The sequence below is a fragment of the Durio zibethinus genome, chromosome 2, assembly GCF_047325235.1.
Source record: "Durio zibethinus cultivar Kanyao isolate XHJ-2024 chromosome 2, ASM4732523v1, whole genome shotgun sequence".
In the NCBI taxonomy this organism is placed as follows: domain Eukaryota; kingdom Viridiplantae; phylum Streptophyta; class Magnoliopsida; order Malvales; family Malvaceae; genus Durio; species Durio zibethinus.
This window is the reverse complement of record NC_143163.1, coordinates 786,974-806,287: the sequence shown is the minus strand read 5'-3', so window position 1 is coordinate 806,287 and position 19,314 is coordinate 786,974. Positions and strand designations below refer to the sequence as shown.

Genomic DNA, 19,314 nt, shown 5'->3' with positions numbered 1-19,314 from the left:
AAATCAATAAACATATCAATATAAAGTTAAACAAACGTACATAGGATTTGATTTGAAACCCAAGATTCCAAAACCTCTTTTTTTTTTTTTTTAATCATTGAAGACAAACCCTTATTGGCACCAAATCACCAGCTTTAAGACTAAGCGACAAACTATATATGAATTGCAACTGAATTTATTAACCATGCCAAAATGGCATTTGGCAGATTTCTTTTTTCATTAATTTTTATGGGGATTTTGGAGTTATTATTATCTTTTATAGATTATCAAAATCTAATGCATCAAAAGTACTACAAACCACGCACAATTGTTGCATAATAAGACAATAATTTGGTGGAAGTGTCTTTACAAGTTTGTCATTAACCATCTCAAAAAACATGTAAAGCTACAAAAGAAACCTCATAATCCGCAAATCCTTTGTCTTTTGTTTGATCTATCGTCTTTTCTTAGAACTTCATATCTTTTATTATTACACAAAATCTATTAACAATCGACCTGGCATATTCTTTGTTCAAAGATTTTCTAGCAAAAGATTCAATGTTGCATGCAAAAGTTAAACATGCCTCAAAATACACGAAAGGACACACTTGATACCCTTTAATTAATTTCCCAATTTTGTCTTTATAAATTTGCTTTTCTTTTTTTCTTTTTTAAATATTACCTTTTTATTGATTTAGTTTGAAAATATTGGTGAAGAGAATGTTGAATTTAAATCTCCAGTTTTGAAGATGAGATATAAACTCTATCAATGAATCTTGTATTAATAAGGAAAATTAATGAATAATGTGTCTACACATTTTTGTATAAACACTTGGCCTATTAATAAATCAAAATTAATACATGAATTTTAAATGCATTCTAGGCCACATTAAGGCTAAATGACACCTTAATTGCATAACATGTATCATGATGAGATATCAAAAGGTGCTCTAGTAAGATAAGGAATGATCAATTGAAATTTTGCCTGAAAAAGGTGGAAAGTAAGGGGTATATGGCATGTCTATTAAGAAAACCTAGAAGCATGGGTCTGCTGCCTGGCTACAAATATGAGTAGCTCAGATAACCATATGCCCCATTTGACATTATGGGATTGACCTTTGGCATGTGGGGTTATGTCATCATGACATTGGTGGAAATCCAAGTCATATTCAAGTGGGATTGTCCATTCCTTGTCTTTTTGAAGTCACTTAATGTATTTTTCTTGCACCATCAGTACTTCAGGTGCTCCAAGCATACATTCACCATTGTCACCTAATTATTGCTTCCATAGATTTCCAGCTTGTAAATTGAAAGACTATTCCAATTCCCATATATACAATACAACGAATCTTAGGGGATACTAATGTTATCTTTGAAAATTTTCCAACTTGGGGACATCTTCCAATAAAGTACTCCTTTTTATTTTGCTTGCATCCATGGAGTGAAAATCTTACTCTCTAATCGAAGCCAATTTGTCTTAAAATTGCTAAAGTTCTTAACTAGGCATAGTCTTTTGGTGCATTACTTGGCGGTTCTGTTTCTGAATTCTGGATTCTATATTCCTTTTGCTCCTGCTTTGGGTTGCTTTGCTTGAGATTTTTCACCATCCATTTTTTTCTTTCTTCTTTGTCGGAAACATTCCTTTTTTCTTTAAAACAAATTTAAAGAAGAAAACTTGATTTTTTTTAAGTATCTAATCTACCCTTAAATCTTTTATCCTATTATTTATTTACAGAGGATATTACATCCATAAACTACCTCAAACCCACAATTTTTATATACCAACTCTAATAATAACGTGTCAATTAATTAATATGATTCAAGATCAATCGGTATTGAATTATTTGAATAGGAACTATTAGAAAGATTTTTTTTTTTGTGGGTAAGAGTATAAATAATACAATAATACTTACAAGTTACTTGAGTTTGACTCAAATAAAACTCAAATTCGGCTCAATTATTATCGAGTTGATCTTGAGGTCAAATAACTTAATTTATCGATCGAATTGAATTCAAATATTCATATATCCAGCTTGAATAATTCACAATTTTAACTGAGTTTTCATATTTTAATATATTTTAATTAATAAAATATTTTAAACTCGAGCTTAAGTACAAATAATTGAGTTTTTATAAAATATAAAAATCAAGTTTATTTTTACATATTAATCGAATCTAGAGAGTTCGAATAGCTCAATTTATATTTTGAATAAAACTTGAACTAAAAAATAAAACTCGATCAAATTTAAGTTAAATTTCAAACCTTAAATTTTAAATCCAGCTCGAACTTAAGTTTAATATTATATTTTGCTTAAACTTACAGGCTAAAGCTCAACTTGGACTAGACTTTGAACAGAAAATTTTCAATCCAAGCCTGAGCCTAGCGTTTAGAGGTATAATTGGATCATACCCTATTTGGCCCAAAACACCATAAACTTGACCCCACTGTTTGGAGCTGGCTGATCTAAAATTTGGTCGTCCTATGGGCTAGAAGCCTATAATAAATGGGTTTATTTTTATTAAAAACAATCATCTTATTGGGTTGAAAAAGGGCCATACCCAATCTTGAAAATGTTTTGGGCCAGACTGTACCAAAACTATTAGCTACTGAGCCCATTTCGCAATACTGGACAGCCTGCGCCGTCAAATAAAGGGTTACAATTTCACTTCTAAAAGAAAACCCTAGTCTTGGAATCCAACGGCTGATATTAACGTACGAAAGCTAATATTTGCCGTTGATTCCTTATATTATCTTATATAATATAAAAACCATAGCCATCGGTTAAAAAAGTTAGGGTTTTTATCAAAAGAGGAAATTAATAGCAGCTTTCCAGCTTCTCTCTTTTTTCAATCTTTTCTTTCAGATCTCGAGGTAATAGCGTTCAATTTGATTTTTTTTGGTGCGAATTTCATCCAAGGTTTTTAATCCAATTGCTGATTGGTAATCGCTAGTTTTCAAGTGAATTTTCTGGGTTTTTTGTTTTAATGTTCTTGGTGTATGAAAACATATATTGATGTAGCTTCAGTTTCTAGCGATGATTGAGATGGATTTTACCCATTAAAGGACATGGTTGGAAAAATCAAGGCTGGAGTCTCATAAAGGGCTCTTCTCGCCAAAACCCTAAAATTGGTGCTTTTGGCAAGAAATACCAAAGGAGCCCGAGAATTGGCGTACTTAAATTTATGCCATAGGCCTTTGGTCTTGGGGTCCATTTCCTTTCAATTTGCTAGATCTGCTGTTCTTCATATGTTTCAACATCAAGCGTTAACTCTTCTACTGTTTACATTTACAATCAGTTGATTTTATCGTTATTCAAAACTTACGGTACAGTCTTAAAGAATTTGATTTAGTTAAAATAAAACTTTTTTTGTTTTTGCTTGAACGAATTGTCAACTTCATAAAGATTCATTTTTTATATTGCTTGTGCTGTTAGCTTGAATTATTTTTTGTTTCTGTTTTTAGATATTTATGATGCTATGAGTAATTCTATAGTGATTGAAATCTTTAGATGCCCAATTTGGGATTTTGTTTGACGTTTTGTTGTTTATATGATTTTATGATCTTATCTTTGTTCTGTTTGATTGGTCTATATATATTTAAACTATTTTATATTTTACTTATCATGGTTGTGCCGTTAATTGCGGGCTCACTTTGTTGGCTTGAATTCGTTACCGTTATTCTTATGCTTAATTTAAAAATGGAATTGAGTTATGTGGAACTTTGCAGAGTGTTTGTTATTGAAGAAACATGTCTCATCGCAAGTTTGAGCATCCAAGGCATGGCTCTTTGGGATTTCTTCCAAGGAAAAGAGCCTCCCGCCACAGAGGAAAAGGTTTTTTTTTAATTTATTTCCCTTGAATTATTTATATTTATTAACTGTCAGTTTTTATTTGGTAATGTTGTTCGATTAGCTTATTATTCAAATGCCTTATTGCATTTTGCATCTTAAGCAATCAATAAACGTACTTGTATCTTAAGTAATCGTGCTGGTGCAGAATAGGCTGGCTCAATTGAACCCTGTTTAGTTTATAGTTTGTGTTTTAATTTGGTAATAATCCCTGAGGTTGTAACTTGTAATTGCTAACACCCTCCCTTCTCATATCATGTCATCCAGTCAATTTCATAGGCTGACATGTTTCGTTTGTCAGGTTTTAACACGTTTAGAATGTATCTAAATTCCTCCTATGTTTGTGTTTAATTTAAATCTGCTTCTGATTTCAGTATCTTCTTCCATGGTTGTTCAGTGAAGGCTTTCCCTAAAGATGATCGTACTAAGCCATGCAAATTAACTGCATTTCTGGGATATAAAGCTGGAATGACCCATATTGTGAGGGAAGTTGAAAAGCCTGGATCAAGTATGTTTTTTTTATTCTCTAAATCATGATTGGATAATTGAGGAATACTGAATAGTCTGTTGCTGATATACTTGATTTAAGAATGAATACATGTGCTTCCTTGCACAGTCTACTTTCCTTCATGTTTAGGTGGATAGCTTAATGCATTTATGTTCTTTTCTTCCAGAGCTTCACAAGAAAGAAACTTGTGAAGCAGTTACTATCATTGAGACACCACCCATGGTGGTTGTTGGAGTTGTTGGCTATGTCAAAACACCCCGTGGTCTTCGTACTTTGGGCACTGTGTGGGCTCAGCATCTGAGTGAAGAGGTGAAGCGGAGGTTCTATAAACATTGGTGCAAGTCTAAGAAGAAGGCTTTCACCAAGTACTCAAAGAAGTTTGAAACTGAAGATGGTAAAAAGGATATTCAGTTGCAGCTGGAAAAATTGAAAAAATATTGTACTGTAATTCGTGTTTTAGCCCACACCCAGGTATTTTCTGTTGGAACATATCTATATCTTGTAACGATGTTTTAGTCCTTCCAATTCTTGATAATTGAATGCCTTAAACCAATATGTTTTTTCTGACTTCTTTGATGTCTTCATTTATTTTATTTTATTTTATTTTATTTTTGCTTCTGTAGATAAGAAAAATGAAGGGTTTGAAGCAGAAGAAGGCCCATTTGATGGAGATTCAAGTCAATGGTGGAACTGTTGCCCAAAAAGTTGACTTTGCTTACAGTTTCTTTGAGAAACATGTTCCAGTTGATGCAGTGTTCCAGAAAGATGAGATGATTGATATTATCGGGGTGACCAAGGGTAAAGGGTATGAGGGCGTGGTGACCAGATGGGGTGTCACACGTCTCCCTCGTAAGACTCATCGTGGTCTTCGGAAGGTTGCCTGTATTGGTGCATGGCATCCAGCTAGAGTTTCTTTTACTGTTGCCAGGGCTGGGCAAAATGGCTACCATCACCGAACTGAAATGAATAAGAAAGTTTACAAGCTTGGGAAGGCTGGGCATGAGTCACATTCTGCCATGACTGATTATGACAGGTTAGCCAAGCACCCCTTGCTCAGGTTGCACTTTGTATTTTATGGTAATTATTTCAAGTGAGACATTTTTAACTTTTCTTTGTTTTTAACCCATTTTCAGGACTGAGAAAGATATTACCCCGATGGGTGGATTCCCCCATTATGGTGTAGTGAAGGAGGACTATTTGCTGATCAAAGGCTGCTGTGTTGGACCAAAGAAACGTGTTGTGACTTTGAGGCAATCCCTGTTACATCAAACTTCTAGGGTAGCCCTTGAGGAGATCAAGCTCAAGTTCATCGATACATCATCCAAGTTTGGTCATGGTCGCTTCCAGACAACACAGGAAAAGGCCAAGTTCTACGGGAAGCTCAAGGCTTAACAGGCCAAGTTAAGGAGGGAATTATCTGTTCTATTTGTCTTTTTTTCTTCTTTTGGTACAATACTTTACTTTTTTGCTGATTGCCCACAACTTGCAATTTTGTTTTACTTGGTACTAAACCTGGCTATTCTTGTTTGTGTGTTATTTCGTATTTTATTTGACATATGTAATGACATGAATTATTAAAATATGAACATCAATTATAAAAATTGATTAAATCTTAAACATAAATATGATAATTTTATTGTTTGTATTTTATGTGATATAATAAGATTAATTTGTATATAATTAATTTATTTAAACATAACATGAATAACATGTTTGACATTGATTTATAAGAATAAACATGATATATACTAATAACATTGTAAATATAAGTTAAATTTTAGCTTCGGAGTATTCAAAATATAAAATATAAGTCAAACACGAATATATGTAACATTTCTTCAAACTTCTCAACGCGTTATCAGTCTGTTAACTTTAAAGTATTCCAAATACAACAATAATTTCTTCAGTGTTCTGGCAGGAAACATTGTGGTAAAACTTGGAAGTGATACAAAAGCTTTATCGATCGATGGATCCATTGCGATTTCTGGGCTAAAGGTGAATGGTGGTTGTCTGAAGAAGGAGGCAAAAGCAGGCGAAAGGTGAGTAATGACTACTTGGCTTGATGGCTGAAGAAGGAAAGAAGGTTGCTGGAATTAGAAGTCTGAAACAAAAGAGTGAAATAGGTGAAAAAGATTTTTAGGGTTAAGTGATTAAGCTTTCACACGTGTGGCTTTAATGGAAGCATGTTAATTGTTAAATAATAAAAGCAGATTGAACTGGTGGGTTACCTAATCGGTATATAAAAGTAAAAGCATATTGTTGTTTGCCATAAAACTAAATTTAATTTAAATTTTGTTTAATTGATCTTGTTTGCAAATATGTGTTACACAAATACCTTAATTGATTTTATTTTTAATTTATAAAAAAGATCAATTAAGGTGTAAAAAGTGACATACGCCTTAATTGATCCTTTTTTTAACATTTTTCTCTATCAATTAAGAGCATTAATGTTTTGAAATATCTTAATTGATGATGTTTTATAAATAAAAATATCAATCAATTAAAATATTTATTTTTTTTTACTACTAAAAGCATAATTTATTATTTGAGTATTTATTATTAATAAAATAAAATAAAAAATTATCATCATATATATCAAAAAAATTATAATAATTATACAAAAATTAATATACATAAATTTTTTTGATCAAACGAATGAATTTAAATACGAAATATTTTGAAAATAAAAAAATATATTATATATTATATATTTTTTTCAAAATATAAGATTTCGTAAATTAAATACATTCTAAAGATAATAAAAATCAGTCTTGAAAGTTTAAAAATCAAACTTAAAAGTTGAAACCGGTTAGATAAGAAATAAATAATTTTTAATTTAAAATAAATAAATAAAAATATGAATAAATTATGAATATATATAGTACTCATATATTATATATATAAGATAAAAAGTTTATTTCAAAATATATTTTTTATATTTTTTATACATAATATTAATATATATTTACATGATTTATTTCTTTTTTAATATATAAATATTATTATATATTTTCAATAATTACTTAATTAGCATGATTTATTTGTACAATATCTCAATGACTTATTAAAATTATTAAAAAATACTAAAAAGTCAAATAAATATATTTATGTTACTTATAATAATTTTTTATATGCTATAATATGATTTAAATAAATTACATATTTTAATTACCATAGATATACAGTATATTTATATACATATGAGTTAGATTAAATTATATAATCTCTTATAATTATATATAAGTATCATATGATGCGATTTAAATTTTAAAATAAAATAATAAAAATAAGTTATTAAGATGAGCATATACATTATATTATATTAATACTTTACCATGTGATATAGAAATAAAATTACATAATCTCTTATCATTATGTGTTATAATAAATAATATGTTATTTTTAATTTCAAATATATAATCTCTTATCATGTGATATATAATAAAATATTTAAAATAGGTTATCGGGATGTGTATTAACAATAATCATTTATAAATTACGTTTTAATAATATTGTATCACATAATATAAAATAAATTATATAATTTTTTATCATTATACATATTATTTAAAATATGTATTATTTTTAATTTCAAATTTATAATATCTTATTTTAACTCTTATAATTTAAAATAATCATATATCATGATTCATATTATTAAAATTATCATATAGTTTTTTATTATTATAAATGTTATTTATTATCATTATAATATATTATTGTATATTGATGGGATTTGAATTTACTAAAGATTAAAAAATAAAATAATGATATATCGTACTAATATTATTATTTATATTGTATTTATATTATTAATATAAAATAATTTTATAATAATTATTAAATGAGTATCATAATTAAATGTTTAAAATAATCATAATATGATATATTAAATAGCTAATTAAATATCATAATTAAAAGATTAAAAATTAAAATAATTTTTATATGTTTATATTAAATTAAAATAAATATATAAATATGTTAAACATACTTTTGTATTATGTCACGAGTAAAATGTGTATCCATATGATATGTTTTTTTTAAACATATTTTTCATATCTTACAAGTATTTAAATGTGTTAACATACATAAAACATTAATTATATCATGTTAAAATTTGTATCGATACAAATAAACACGAAACATATTTTTTAAAAATATATATATGATTTTTTTATATTATTTTTATATCATATCATTATATTATGTCTAAAATTATCAAATCTACTTGAAACCGATTTAATATTGTAGATTTGATCCATGAGTTTGACTATATGTTTCTTTATTATCATCAATCTGTCGCAGAATTTTGTGACCAAATTTCGCGCCCTCATAGCATATAGTTATAGTAGTTTTCTCCTAGTTTTTCATTTGATGCCGGATAACCTGGAGTGTTGGCGGGGTGATTGGATGCGTTTGTAACACGGATTTGTAATTGGCTGGTGAAATGTAGCTCTGCCATCTGGGCCGGTTAAGTCAGCAAATTTTCTGCTTTGAGCCTTTTTATCCTTCTTTAATTGGTCGAGTCACAATGAAACAACCGAAAATAGGTGGGCTTGGTTACTGTGGTATTCAGCCAATTACGGGCCCATGTCGTTATATAGCCGGATATGATAGGACCCGAGCCTTATTTTAACCTGAAGGAGCCACAAAACCCTCGCTGTGTTTTCACTGAACCCATCGCTCGATTCGTAATGAACTCACTGTTCATCTGACTCTTTAATGTGCTTTCTCCTTGTTGTTGGAAGCTTGAAATTCATATCAAATAAATTTGATTTTATAGATGCAATGCGTAAACTGATGAGAGTTTGTATAAATTTTCCATTTATTTGGAAAAGGAGGGAGTTCGTATGCAAACATAAGTGTTAATTTTCATGACTGAGTCATATATTCTCCTTTATCTTTCCCTTGTTCATTTTTACGTAGTCATCCAAAAAATGATATCTTTGTACTGTTGTACTAACGGTATTGATATAAAAAGAAGCTTTTGTCATAAGTTTCATGAGGGAGGTAGCAGCATGATTTGATGCGATCAAAATTCAGTTGCAGATGAACGAACATAAACAAGGACAATCCATTATCCTTTTGAATCTGTATCTAATTCAACCATGGCATCATTCCTACACGCGCAATAAGAGAGAGAAGGGGGCACATGGAAATAAGTGGGAGTTCACTGGTGAATGTCACGAGGTCCAAAGAAGAAAAAAAAGTATTGAGTGTGATAAAGATTAAAGCAGTGAAATCATAGGCTATTAATCAGAAACTCTCCGTTTGATATGGGATTTAACACATGGAATATAATCTTTGCTTTAGTTTGTTTTTTGCTTACAAAAATCTCTTTGGTAAATTTGTTGGAAAAGGAAAAGGTTGCTTGAGTGAGGGACTTGGTTGTGAAAAAGAAGGGAAAAAAGATAAAGGAGATAATATATGCTTGACAATCTGTTTTTTTGGTTTTGTTTTTCAAAATCTGCTTTAGTGTGCTTTCTTATCATGGGGTCCTCTTCTCTTTTAGAAATATGTCTTACATGGAAATGGGAAACAATCATCTTTTCTTGAAATGACCTTTATGCATGAAATGGTTTCGTTTAAATTAGTCAAAATTGAATAATAAAAAAGAATACATTCACATTTCGAATCAATTTTTATCTACAAACCCAGGCAGGAAAACATGGTGATTCTTACTCTATCAAAGCTCTCTCTCTCTTTTCTACTATTTTGGAATGGATATTTGTTCCCCACTATCCTCTCCTCCATTGATGCCTAGTAGTTGAAGAATGAAAATTAAGTGTAACTTGGTTTAATTTTAAAACTTTGGGAATTTGATTTATTTTCGGATAGATCTAGATAGGCTTTCACATCATTCTCAGACATTTTGATTTATCTTGTTGACAAAGACTCTTCTCAATGCAACTTAGGTAATAAACAACCTCTTTCTTTCTCAAGGGTCCTTCTTTTTTCATAATTTATCCTGTAATTATTGCTTCATTTTTTTTTCTTTTCTAGAATATAGTTATACGGATTCTTGGCTTTATGGAAATCTTTGTCTGACAGGGAGGGAAACAGAAAGATAGCAAGCAATATGTTAGTCTCTTCAAGAAAAAGAAAACTAATAGCTAGTAGTTTTGAAATGGGATACTTCCATTTTTATTGTTAAAAACCTGAAAATTTATGCAAATAATAGAGCCATTTTGCTGTGGCCTTAGTGTTTCTGACAAAAGTGATGGGTTTATGGGTTCCTCTCACCAGGTTTACTTTAAATAATAATATTTGGAATAATTGTGGTGTAGATCACCCTCTTTTCTAGCTCTTTTCTTTTTGCCACAGTCCATTCTCTTTCTTCTCTTGAATCATGACATTTCTGGCACTGCATAGCTGTAAGGTATCCCAACATTTTCTTTCTCTAACCTCTTTTCTCTTAAATATTCAATTCTTTTGTTTTTTTATTCTTTTTGTGCTTGCTATCCTGTTACTATTCTTGTGTTTTCTTTGATCACATGCCTATTCAATACCCTAGTTATATAGAAATTTTATTGTATAACATTTAGTTTAACCTTGCAGCAGCCTTTAGTTATTTCAATCTTAGCATTAATCTCTATAGCAACTTTATCCTTTTTTCTTGCTTTGGTTTAGTTGGAGATTTTGTCATCTTTTCCATGAACACACCTGAATAGTTATGTTGGCAAATGAAATAGGTCAGACATTATGATATCTAGTAGAGCTTTAAAATCCTTTAATCCAGATGATTTTGCCATAAATAACTTTCCTCAACTCTAATCTTTCCAGCCTACCTCGTGTAATCCCTCTGCTATTTATGTAGTAATTTTTAATGATAGTTATAATCATCTTTCATTTGAAAATTTTCTGAAATAGTCGGTGGAAATAATTATAGTTTCTTTGAATTTTCACCTTTGAAAAGCAGTTAATAATTATAATAATATTGGGGCAGGTGGGAAATGCTAACTTGATATCATCCCTGTTAAGACCCAGATATAAGTTCATGTGCGTTAAGGGAGGGTTATGATCCCCCGAGCGCACCTCTAAGACTATGGCTCCGGCACCAAATCGCCGGATCGAGTTAAGTTCCAAGCCCGTGACAGGGGTTGAGTAATATATGTAAATTCAGCAATTAAAAAGTGACAAACTTTAAAAAGAACCAAGAGGCCACTCTTTTTATTTCGGCTTTCCAGACAGGAAGGCCCATGCCTATGATTCCTTTAGGTTTGTTTCTTCAGACAAGGTATAGTATTCATTAAGTTAGGCATCAGGATCATGTAACATCAAGATATCAAAAGAAAAGTGCACTGCTGGGATTATCATATGACTTTGTCTTTACATTTTCAATTGGGGTATAAAGCTGCTGCTCTTAGCCTGCTTTCTTTAAATAATTCATTGAGAAGTGTGGCTGTCTTGTTTGTCCAGGGCAGTTGAGCTATAGGATTGGAGGACTAAGATCACGTCTGCTCCTACTTCCCAGGACCAAAATCCAAGGCTTCCTTTACTTATTTTAAGTACAGGTTAGTTCATATTGTCTTCATAGTACAAGAATTCACTTGCAACACTGCACAAACACCGCAATAGGGTCACCTGAGAGTCGTTGAAAAACTGCTGCCCCTAAATATCGTTTCGTTTTTCCTCCCTTGGTCAGTACTAATTAGTTAGTTTATTTGTTTGTTTTCATTTGTAATGATGCCACTGGCATTTCCAGTCACCGCTGCTGAAGTATTTAAAATTAGGTGATTTGTTCTGTGCCTCATTGGGTCAATGTCCTTTGTTCAGTTTTTCATCATACATCTATGATTTCTTCCTAGTCCAGTGGCATAACGAGATTGATAATTAGGAAGACGTCAGTTTCAGAGCTCTGGTCTGTTATATGATATCAATAGTATTAAGTTATATTGAACAAACATTCACTTAAAATTGCAGATTAGCATTTTGATAATTTTTTGGACGTGACTATTGTTTCTTGTACTGAATGCATTTTCTCATGTAATCACTATATATTGACAATTTGTCATAGGAGACATTTTACCCTTGAAATGGATTTTTTTTTTTTTTTTAACTAGGGTTTCTGGATTGAAAAATAAGTCATTTTTCTGTGTATTAGAATGTTAATGATTACCCTTGTCAATTTTTTTTTCAGGGACTATGACAACTCATGAACGAGGAAAGGCATTCTCGTAGAAGAATAACCAGCAGCTACGCCTAGATATGCTTTAATTATACATGTTTTGATCATTCACAAGTAATATTTGTTCATACGAGAAAGATCTCGGCCTTTCTGAAACAACTATGAATGAGTTTGGTACCGAAAGATCAAGGCCATGGAACATATACCCAAGTTCAGATTCGAGTCCATCTCAAACTGTAGTTGATAAGGAAACTCCGTGGAAAAACTTCGGAACATCCATGAATGCCATTTCTTTTGGCTTTGTTGCTACCGCTATCTTGATATCAATGTTTCTTATCATGGCCATCTTTGAACACCTTTTTCGGCCAAATCCTGACTTTTCTTCACCTGATCAAATGACTGATGTTGCTCTAGGATCTGGAGCAGTTGAGAAAATTGGGAATCCACAAAGAGTAAGTTTCTATCTCATCACAGGCTCTTAACCGTTCATTTTCTGGTGTTCTTTCTACATACTCTTTTGGTAGCAACCTTTAACTAAGAAAAAGAAATTCCAAACAGATAGTAGATCATGAAAATAACTCTTCAACCACTCGGCTAAAAACCAATCAGCAATGATCGACCAATTTCTCTCACTGTATTCTACAAGAAGAAAATAATTAAGGGAGCCACATTATGGAAATGTAGCCTGTTTCTATTGTGGATATGTCTATAATAATTAACTAATTCCAATCATTAAGTACAATATAAAAGTGAAACATTTTCTATTTGCAAAATATGCTTATTTTCGTTCATTCATTCGTGGAATTGATCTTTGATGTATGCATGTTCTAATGGCAGGTTTCGACATCATATGCATCTGATTTCTCAGTGGTGATGCCAGGAGAGCAATATCCTACCTATATTGCTCAACCTGCTCCCCTCCCTTGCCCTAGGGAAGGCATCTATTGGCCTCCCCATGAACTTAATTTTGTATTTCCTTGAAGTGTACAATACACCAAGCGTCATCCTGGATGTCTGTATATTTATCAGCAATCAACCTTCCTCCATTCTATAATACTTAATTATCCAATGAAATAGTGTCCTGAAGCTGGTTTGCGAGAAAAACTACTATTGTGCGGGACGTACTACTTTAGCGGCATAGGTTGAGTCCAAATTTGACAGATTGAAAAGAAAAAAAAAAACCCAGAAATTCCCGAATGTTAGTCACAAGATATTGATGTTTGGATAAGCAGCTAAGTTAAATTTAGGATAAGTGGGTCAAAGTAAGAATCGTAGATCTGCTCAGCCATCTGAATCTTACCAAACTAAAACCCTACCATGAAGAATTACCCATGAGGTTAGTGCAAAGCAGATTAACTACCTGTTGCATATACAGCTATAGTGTGAAAAAGGATATTACATATAAAGAAAACAAGCCCGTGCAAATCGAGCATCGACCTTATAACCTAAAAGGCTACAACCTCATTGCACACAGCAACTTTGACGAATTGATATTAGAAACAAAGAAAAAATAAATATATTAAATTACAAGATAAAATTGTAAGTGATGAATACAATGATATACCACCACAAACGCACCCAATCACATCTCCTCAGCCATTTAACCTCCCTTGCCATCATCCATCCCAAGAAGTTTATCAGGGTTAATGTGACCATTCTTATGTTTCAACTCCCCATTTCCTTTCTGTTTTTTTTCTCTGATCTTCTGTAGCTTTTTCCTGCTTATATTTGTTTCCATGCTGGGTAAGGGAAAACAATTCAGGTGATAAGTGGTGAGAAAAATCTACTAGTGCTCCTCTATGCCATCTTCATCAGGTAATATTGCGGTCAATAAAGAATACTTAACTCGAAGAGAGATCCTTCCTTTCTCAACAACTAATCTTGCACCAGAAACGACCCAATATCCAGGAATTTCTTGTGGCCCTCGTGTCATCTCTGTTGTATCAACAAATTTCAAAAGCTTAGGGGCTTGAACAGGCACAGGAGGGCCTCCAGGATAAACAGCAGAGTTTATGTTCACATCAGCTGGCCTTGGAGGTGGCTTCTGAACTGTTGTGAAGTGATGACTGATTAGTGTGGATATGAGTCCTGATTTAGGTGCCAAGCCAGGTGATCCATCCCATTCTGGATGCTTAACAGACATTGCTCCCAAGACAGTTGAGAAGCGTAGCCGTAAAAAGAGAATATTTTTAAAACCATGATTCTCAACCTGCAATTGGGCTCCAGTTACTATGGAAAGATCCTCATCAGACTCAACAGGAGCAGTGCATACATGAGAGTAGTTCTTCCAATAAACTCTCTCATAGTATTTACGATCATGAGACTCTTGGCAGAAGTTCCCATTTGGATCATCCACAAGTTGGAAGATTTTTGGAAGGGAGGAAAGGTGCTGCAAGTGGATGGCCAAGCGGTTGCTCCTTCTACCTTCTAGATATAGTCGGAGGCCAGTCACTGGCCTCTTACCAACATCAACCTGTCATGAGATTATATAACTAAAAATTAGCTATAGCTCCTTTCTTTTGATATCAACAAAGTATAAGACTTCGCCAAAAAAGGCCACAGCTTCAATGATACAAGAGTTAATATCAGTAATATCAGTTTCCCACTTTATATCCACACTATGCAACAAAGCTGAATTGCTCTCTCTTTGTGAGATCTTAAGAAGATGATGCATCACTGATTTGAATTTAAAATACAGTCATCATGGCACTTAATTTTTTAATTTAAAAAGCTGAAGAGACACTATTGATCATCTATAAATCCAATAATTTTTTAATTTAAAAAGCTGAAGAGACACTAGTGATCATCCATAAATCCAATAGCAGCAGATCAACATGTTACAAAGTTTATCTAGTCAAAGGGCATTAAGAACTACCAAACACATACATGGATGAAACCTACAGAGTCAAAACAATTGGTGCATCCGACAAAAGGCCAGAAAATTTTCATTGTTAGAAAATGCTTTACCGGTGTAGTGTTCACAAAAAGCTTGGGCCCCATGAAGCTGAATTGCAAAGATGAAGTGCTTTGTTGCTTTCGTTGCAAACCAAGAGGAAGTTCACAGAAAACTGGCGCCCACTGTCTTGGAAGCTGAAATTCCAAAAACTGGTGGAGCTCTACAATCGGTGGTTTATCTGTAAGAGCAATTGCTTATGGATGAAACATGTGTAGACTCTTTGCTATAAAAAAAACAGAAGTATCATTTGCACTTTGCAGCGGTAAGCAAATGAAGGAAAATGGAGTCCAATAACAAATTATTATTGTTTCATGACAACTAATAAAACGTGATAGATACCCAATAAAATATCTCTTAGTTCAGGCACTGTTCAATGATGACAAAAGTGATCTAAGCTCACATCCTATTGATGTAGTGTAGTACTTAACTGACAACTTATGGTCATTTAACAAAGGTTTCAACCAAAATAAGCTCACAATTTGATTGCCTTAGAATCTCATAATAATAAGATGGTTAGTGAATTTAGGATATCCTATATTTAACAAATTATAAAGAAATTTTTTTAAAAAAAAGCCTGAGGCATACTTCTTCCTGAAAATAATAAATGCATTGCATTTTTAAAAAATGGGATGCAATAATTTGATCTAAGTAGTAGTAGAAAACCAAAATCCAATAGGTGCAAACAGAAATATAGATCTTGCTTACATCGCAAATAAAGATTTATCGCATGGCTCAGAAATCCACTACCAGGGACTCCATTCAACAGAGAAGTAATTGGTATAAAGGACATTGAGATCACATCAGGTTCTGACTGAACTGTTTGTAACCAGTCATTATGACATAGGTTTCTATTATCACTTCCACCTCTCCTTTTGTAAATGCTTATAATATCCTGCAATTTTTAGGTAAATAGTAACAACATAGATATTGGGAAAAAAATTAACCTTAATCAAGGGACTTTAACTAATAAGCTAACAACACCATATGAAAGTCAGAACACAAACCTCTTTATGTGCATATGAACTTGATGGACTGTTTTGTGCAAACGTTAGTCGCTGCTCCCTGATTTCAAACTGAAAGAGAAATGATTAGATAAGATACCTACGAAGATATCACAGATTATGCCAATGGTTCACTTATAATGGCTGAAAGATAAGTTAAACCCAATAATGAACTTAAAAAAGTAAATTTTCAGTATTGATGATGGCAGCAGATCAGAATTATGAAGATGAAGAGCCAAAATTTCTTTAATCTATTGAGAATTATGATAATGAAGAGCCAAATTTTCTTTAATCTATAGATTATTAATCTCTACTAACCAAAGGCAAGCAATTAAAGCATAGAATGTTAAGTAATATAAATAAAAACAAAATTGCCAACCTAATTGAAAGACCTAGAATATAACGCTATCCTCATCAAACAGTGGCAAAGCAAAAACAATAACAAATCCAAGTCCAGGTCAAAAACCTAAACATTTAAAACAGTGGTAGACTTTCTCTGGCAACTATTTAACTGGTATCTCACTAGCAATCATGTAATACCACTGTGATACTGGATTGTAGTATCAGTAAGTTAAAAGAGACAGACAACCCTCCCTTTTGAACTGTACTCCTCAAAAAGATTTTTAGAGCCAACACACAATAGCCTGCAACAACTTCCACAATAACACCGTGCTTGCCAGCTCTCTCATGGAGACTGTACCACATTGTAAGAGAATATTGAACTAGGAATATTAATTTCATTTCATCCAAACAATTAGAAGCATGATTTATCAGGATATACAATTACAGATTTGAAGAATATTATTGACAGTTCTATTGCAAACCTTGTCACTCTGGAAAAGTTGCTCAGATGTCATGCTATAATGTCCATTGGTATCTAAAAACCTCTTATCAGCCATTTCCTTCAATCTTTTCTGGATATCAGCAGGTTGAAGAGTTGAGGAATGCTGCTGTTTTATGTAAACAACATCCTTCCCTCCCATCTTCACACCAACAATAATATGGGTGCCATAAGTGTCAATAAACCTGGGTGTCATCAACATTATATAACAGACCTCAAATACTATACAGCAAAAAGTAAAGAACATTAAATAAAACAGGCAGTTGACATCAGAAGATTTATAACCAACCAACACAACAGTGTTCTACTAATTTTCATCGTATAAAAAAAATTTAAAAAGTTGATCATTGGATTATTCTCCATGTGAACGAAAAATTCAAAGAGAGGAAGAGAGAAAGAAGTATGGTTTCATTAAATAAGGAAGAAAAGGCCTCCTAGATGCCAGGGTCTTATTTTAGAACTCCATCACCAGAATTCAAAGATCAAATTTACGTAGAAATTCACCTTGCCAATGCTGCAGGTTCCCATGTAGAAGGGACTGCTTTCTTGACATGATCTCGTAGCACCATTTGAGATTTCTCCAGTGCAACTGAGTAGAGGGTGATGAACACCCCATCAAAAGCAAGCATCTTGGTATTGGCAGCATCTTTTTGCCAACAACCAGAGAATTCAAACATGGAATTGAAAAGGCCCGAAGGTATTTTTCCAGTCAAAGATAGTTCTTGGTTGAACTGCTCTGACATCTGGAGAAAATAGAATAAAAGAAATGAGAAAAAGCAGGTTCCCAAGACAGACAAAAACAAATATAAAAACAGAACCAAATCGCAACATGACTAGCATTTCTCATATATCTTCCACAGGATTTGACTCATGCCACAAACATTGAAATACTGATAACTGAAAATATCAGCTACTAAGCAGGATGCATGTGGTGAGAAGCCATAGGAGCCAAATATATTGATAAGATAGCAATGGAATGGAAAAACAATTACCTGTTGGAAGGAGAGAACATCAGACCTGAATCGTGTGCGCTCCCCTTTGTCACATTTTATTGACTTGGAGACGTTGGGTATTGAAACTCCTCCAGGCAAAGCAATATCACGGCCTCCGTCTTCATCAATCTCAATAAGACATGAGCCTTTTGAATCTCCTTTACAGTACCTCAGCCGAAGATCCATTCCGACATCATATCCGCATCCAATGGACCCAATGGCAGTCGCAGCCGCCTTTGGAGCTGGAACCCTATGCGCCATTGCTCAGTTCATCACTTTCTTTCACCAAATCTGGAACCAAATTCTACACACGATTAAATTATTCAAACCAAACAAACTTTAGTCCAAGTAAAGAAACATTTTTTCAATCTTTTCCATAAATAAACCTAATCCAAATTCTACAAATACATTTTTTTTCTTTAAAAAAGCATCTTTTACCAAAACAGAGCAGATCAGAAGTCTATAAATTTAGCTCAAATTAACAAGAAAATCAACCAATTTTCACAAATTAACAATATTCAAACCCATACATAGTTCAAATTTAACAAATATCCCTAAATTCAAGAAAAAAAAAAAAACTAGATCCCAAAACTGCAAACAGACTAAAAAGCAACACAAACAAAAAAGTTAGCTAAGATAAGACAAAAAAAAAGTTCGTACATTTTACGCAGCCCAAGAACTAAAGTGGAAATCTTTAGGCGGGTGTTTGAGCAGGTTTTGAAGCTTAAAGAACCGAAATGAAGTACACGCAATTTGAAGCCGAAACTTCAATCGCTTTGCTCGATTTCGAGGTGTTTGGAAACTGCAAGATTTTGACGTTGGAGAATTTCAAAAACAAAACCTAAAACGAACAGAAAAATATATTCTTTGATGGAGAAATATAGTAAAAAATAATAATAAATGAAATTAAAATAAAATAAAAAAGAGAGAGAAACCTAAGAAGGGCAAGAGTGGAGACTTGATAGAGACGAAAGTGGTAAAATGGGTTTGACTCGAATGTGAGATTCTGTTGACATGTGACTATGTGAGTCGCGACTCACACTTTTAACTGCGAGTTTTCA

The 19,314-nt window shown here is 32.5% G+C and overlaps 3 protein-coding genes across 13 annotated transcripts; 2 read left to right on the top strand and 1 right to left on the bottom strand.

The window, feature by feature from the left end:
* The first annotated feature begins 2,733 nt into the window (after window positions 1-2,733).
* On the top strand, window positions 2,734-5,871 carry LOC111308588 (large ribosomal subunit protein uL3z-like). 3 transcript variants are annotated; one of them, XM_022907028.2, is made up of 6 exons: window positions 2,734-2,851; window positions 3,707-3,812; window positions 4,225-4,335; window positions 4,502-4,806; window positions 4,959-5,368; window positions 5,469-5,871. In XM_022907028.2, exons 2-6 carry the CDS (start codon window positions 3,728-3,730, stop codon window positions 5,725-5,727), a joined length of 1,170 nt encoding a protein of 389 aa, XP_022762763.1. In that variant the 5' UTR covers window positions 2,734-2,851; window positions 3,707-3,727; the 3' UTR covers window positions 5,728-5,871. The 3 variants fall into 3 exon arrangements, with proteins under 3 accessions (XP_022762763.1, XP_022762764.1, XP_089600377.1); XM_022907029.2 differs by having other exon boundaries at window positions 2,778-2,851; window positions 4,202-4,335; XM_089744251.1 differs by lacking the exon at window positions 2,734-2,851 and having other exon boundaries at window positions 2,893-3,812.
* A 4,119-nt stretch (window positions 5,872-9,990) lies between these two features.
* Window positions 9,991-13,567, top strand: LOC111308586 (multidrug resistance protein). Of its 3 annotated transcripts, none has more exons than XM_022907025.2 (4): window positions 9,991-10,714; window positions 11,755-11,849; window positions 12,476-12,915; window positions 13,301-13,567. In XM_022907025.2, exons 3-4 carry the CDS (start codon window positions 12,625-12,627, stop codon window positions 13,442-13,444), a joined length of 435 nt encoding a protein of 144 aa, XP_022762760.1. In that variant the 5' UTR covers window positions 9,991-10,714; window positions 11,755-11,849; window positions 12,476-12,624; the 3' UTR covers window positions 13,445-13,567. The 3 variants fall into 3 exon arrangements, with proteins under 3 accessions (XP_022762760.1, XP_089600385.1, XP_022762759.1); XM_089744259.1 differs by having other exon boundaries at window positions 10,333-10,714; window positions 11,760-11,849; XM_022907024.2 differs by lacking the exon at window positions 9,991-10,714 and adding an exon at window positions 11,083-11,572.
* A 233-nt stretch (window positions 13,568-13,800) lies between these two features.
* Window positions 13,801-19,293, bottom strand: LOC111308585 (MACPF domain-containing protein At4g24290-like). 7 transcript variants are annotated; one of them, XM_022907020.2, is made up of 9 exons: window positions 19,189-19,293; window positions 18,914-19,094; window positions 18,254-18,557; window positions 17,766-18,004; window positions 17,245-17,446; window positions 16,424-16,492; window positions 16,125-16,311; window positions 15,431-15,597; window positions 13,801-14,936 (listed from the first exon to the last, which is right to left on the bottom strand). In XM_022907020.2, the coding sequence occupies exons 3-9, from the start codon at window positions 18,512-18,514 to the stop codon at window positions 14,250-14,252; spliced, it is 1,812 nt and encodes a 603-aa protein (XP_022762755.2). In that variant the 5' UTR covers window positions 18,515-18,557; window positions 18,914-19,094; window positions 19,189-19,293; the 3' UTR covers window positions 13,801-14,249. The 7 variants fall into 7 exon arrangements, with proteins under 7 accessions (XP_022762755.2, XP_089600361.1, XP_022762756.2 ...); XM_089744235.1 differs by having other exon boundaries at window positions 18,254-18,544; XM_022907021.2 differs by having other exon boundaries at window positions 18,914-19,055; window positions 19,189-19,271.
* Window positions 19,294-19,314: the final 21 nt, after the last annotated feature.

Coding starts and splice junctions, on each gene's coding strand:
- LOC111308588 (XM_022907028.2), top strand. CDS start 3,728: ATGTCTCATCGCAAGTTTGAGCATCCAAGGCATGGCTCTTTGGGATTT. Junction 4,807..4,958: donor GTGTTTTAGCCCACACCCAG/GTATTTTCTGTT, acceptor TTGCTTCTGTAG/ATAAGAAAAATGAAGGGTTT. Junction 5,369..5,468: donor GCCATGACTGATTATGACAG/GTTAGCCAAGCA, acceptor ACCCATTTTCAG/GACTGAGAAAGATATTACCC.
- LOC111308586 (XM_022907025.2), top strand. CDS start 12,625: ATGAATGAGTTTGGTACCGAAAGATCAAGGCCATGGAACATATACCCA. Junction 12,916..13,300: donor AAATTGGGAATCCACAAAGA/GTAAGTTTCTAT, acceptor TTCTAATGGCAG/GTTTCGACATCATATGCATC.
- LOC111308585 (XM_022907020.2), bottom strand. CDS start 18,514: ATGGCGCATAGGGTTCCAGCTCCAAAGGCGGCTGCGACTGCCATTGGG. Junction 18,005..18,253: donor ATGTTCTCTCCTTCCAACAG/GTAATTGTTTTT, acceptor TATTTTCTCCAG/ATGTCAGAGCAGTTCAACCA. Junction 16,312..16,423: donor GTTCATATGCACATAAAGAG/GTTTGTGTTCTG, acceptor TAAAAATTGCAG/GATATTATAAGCATTTACAA.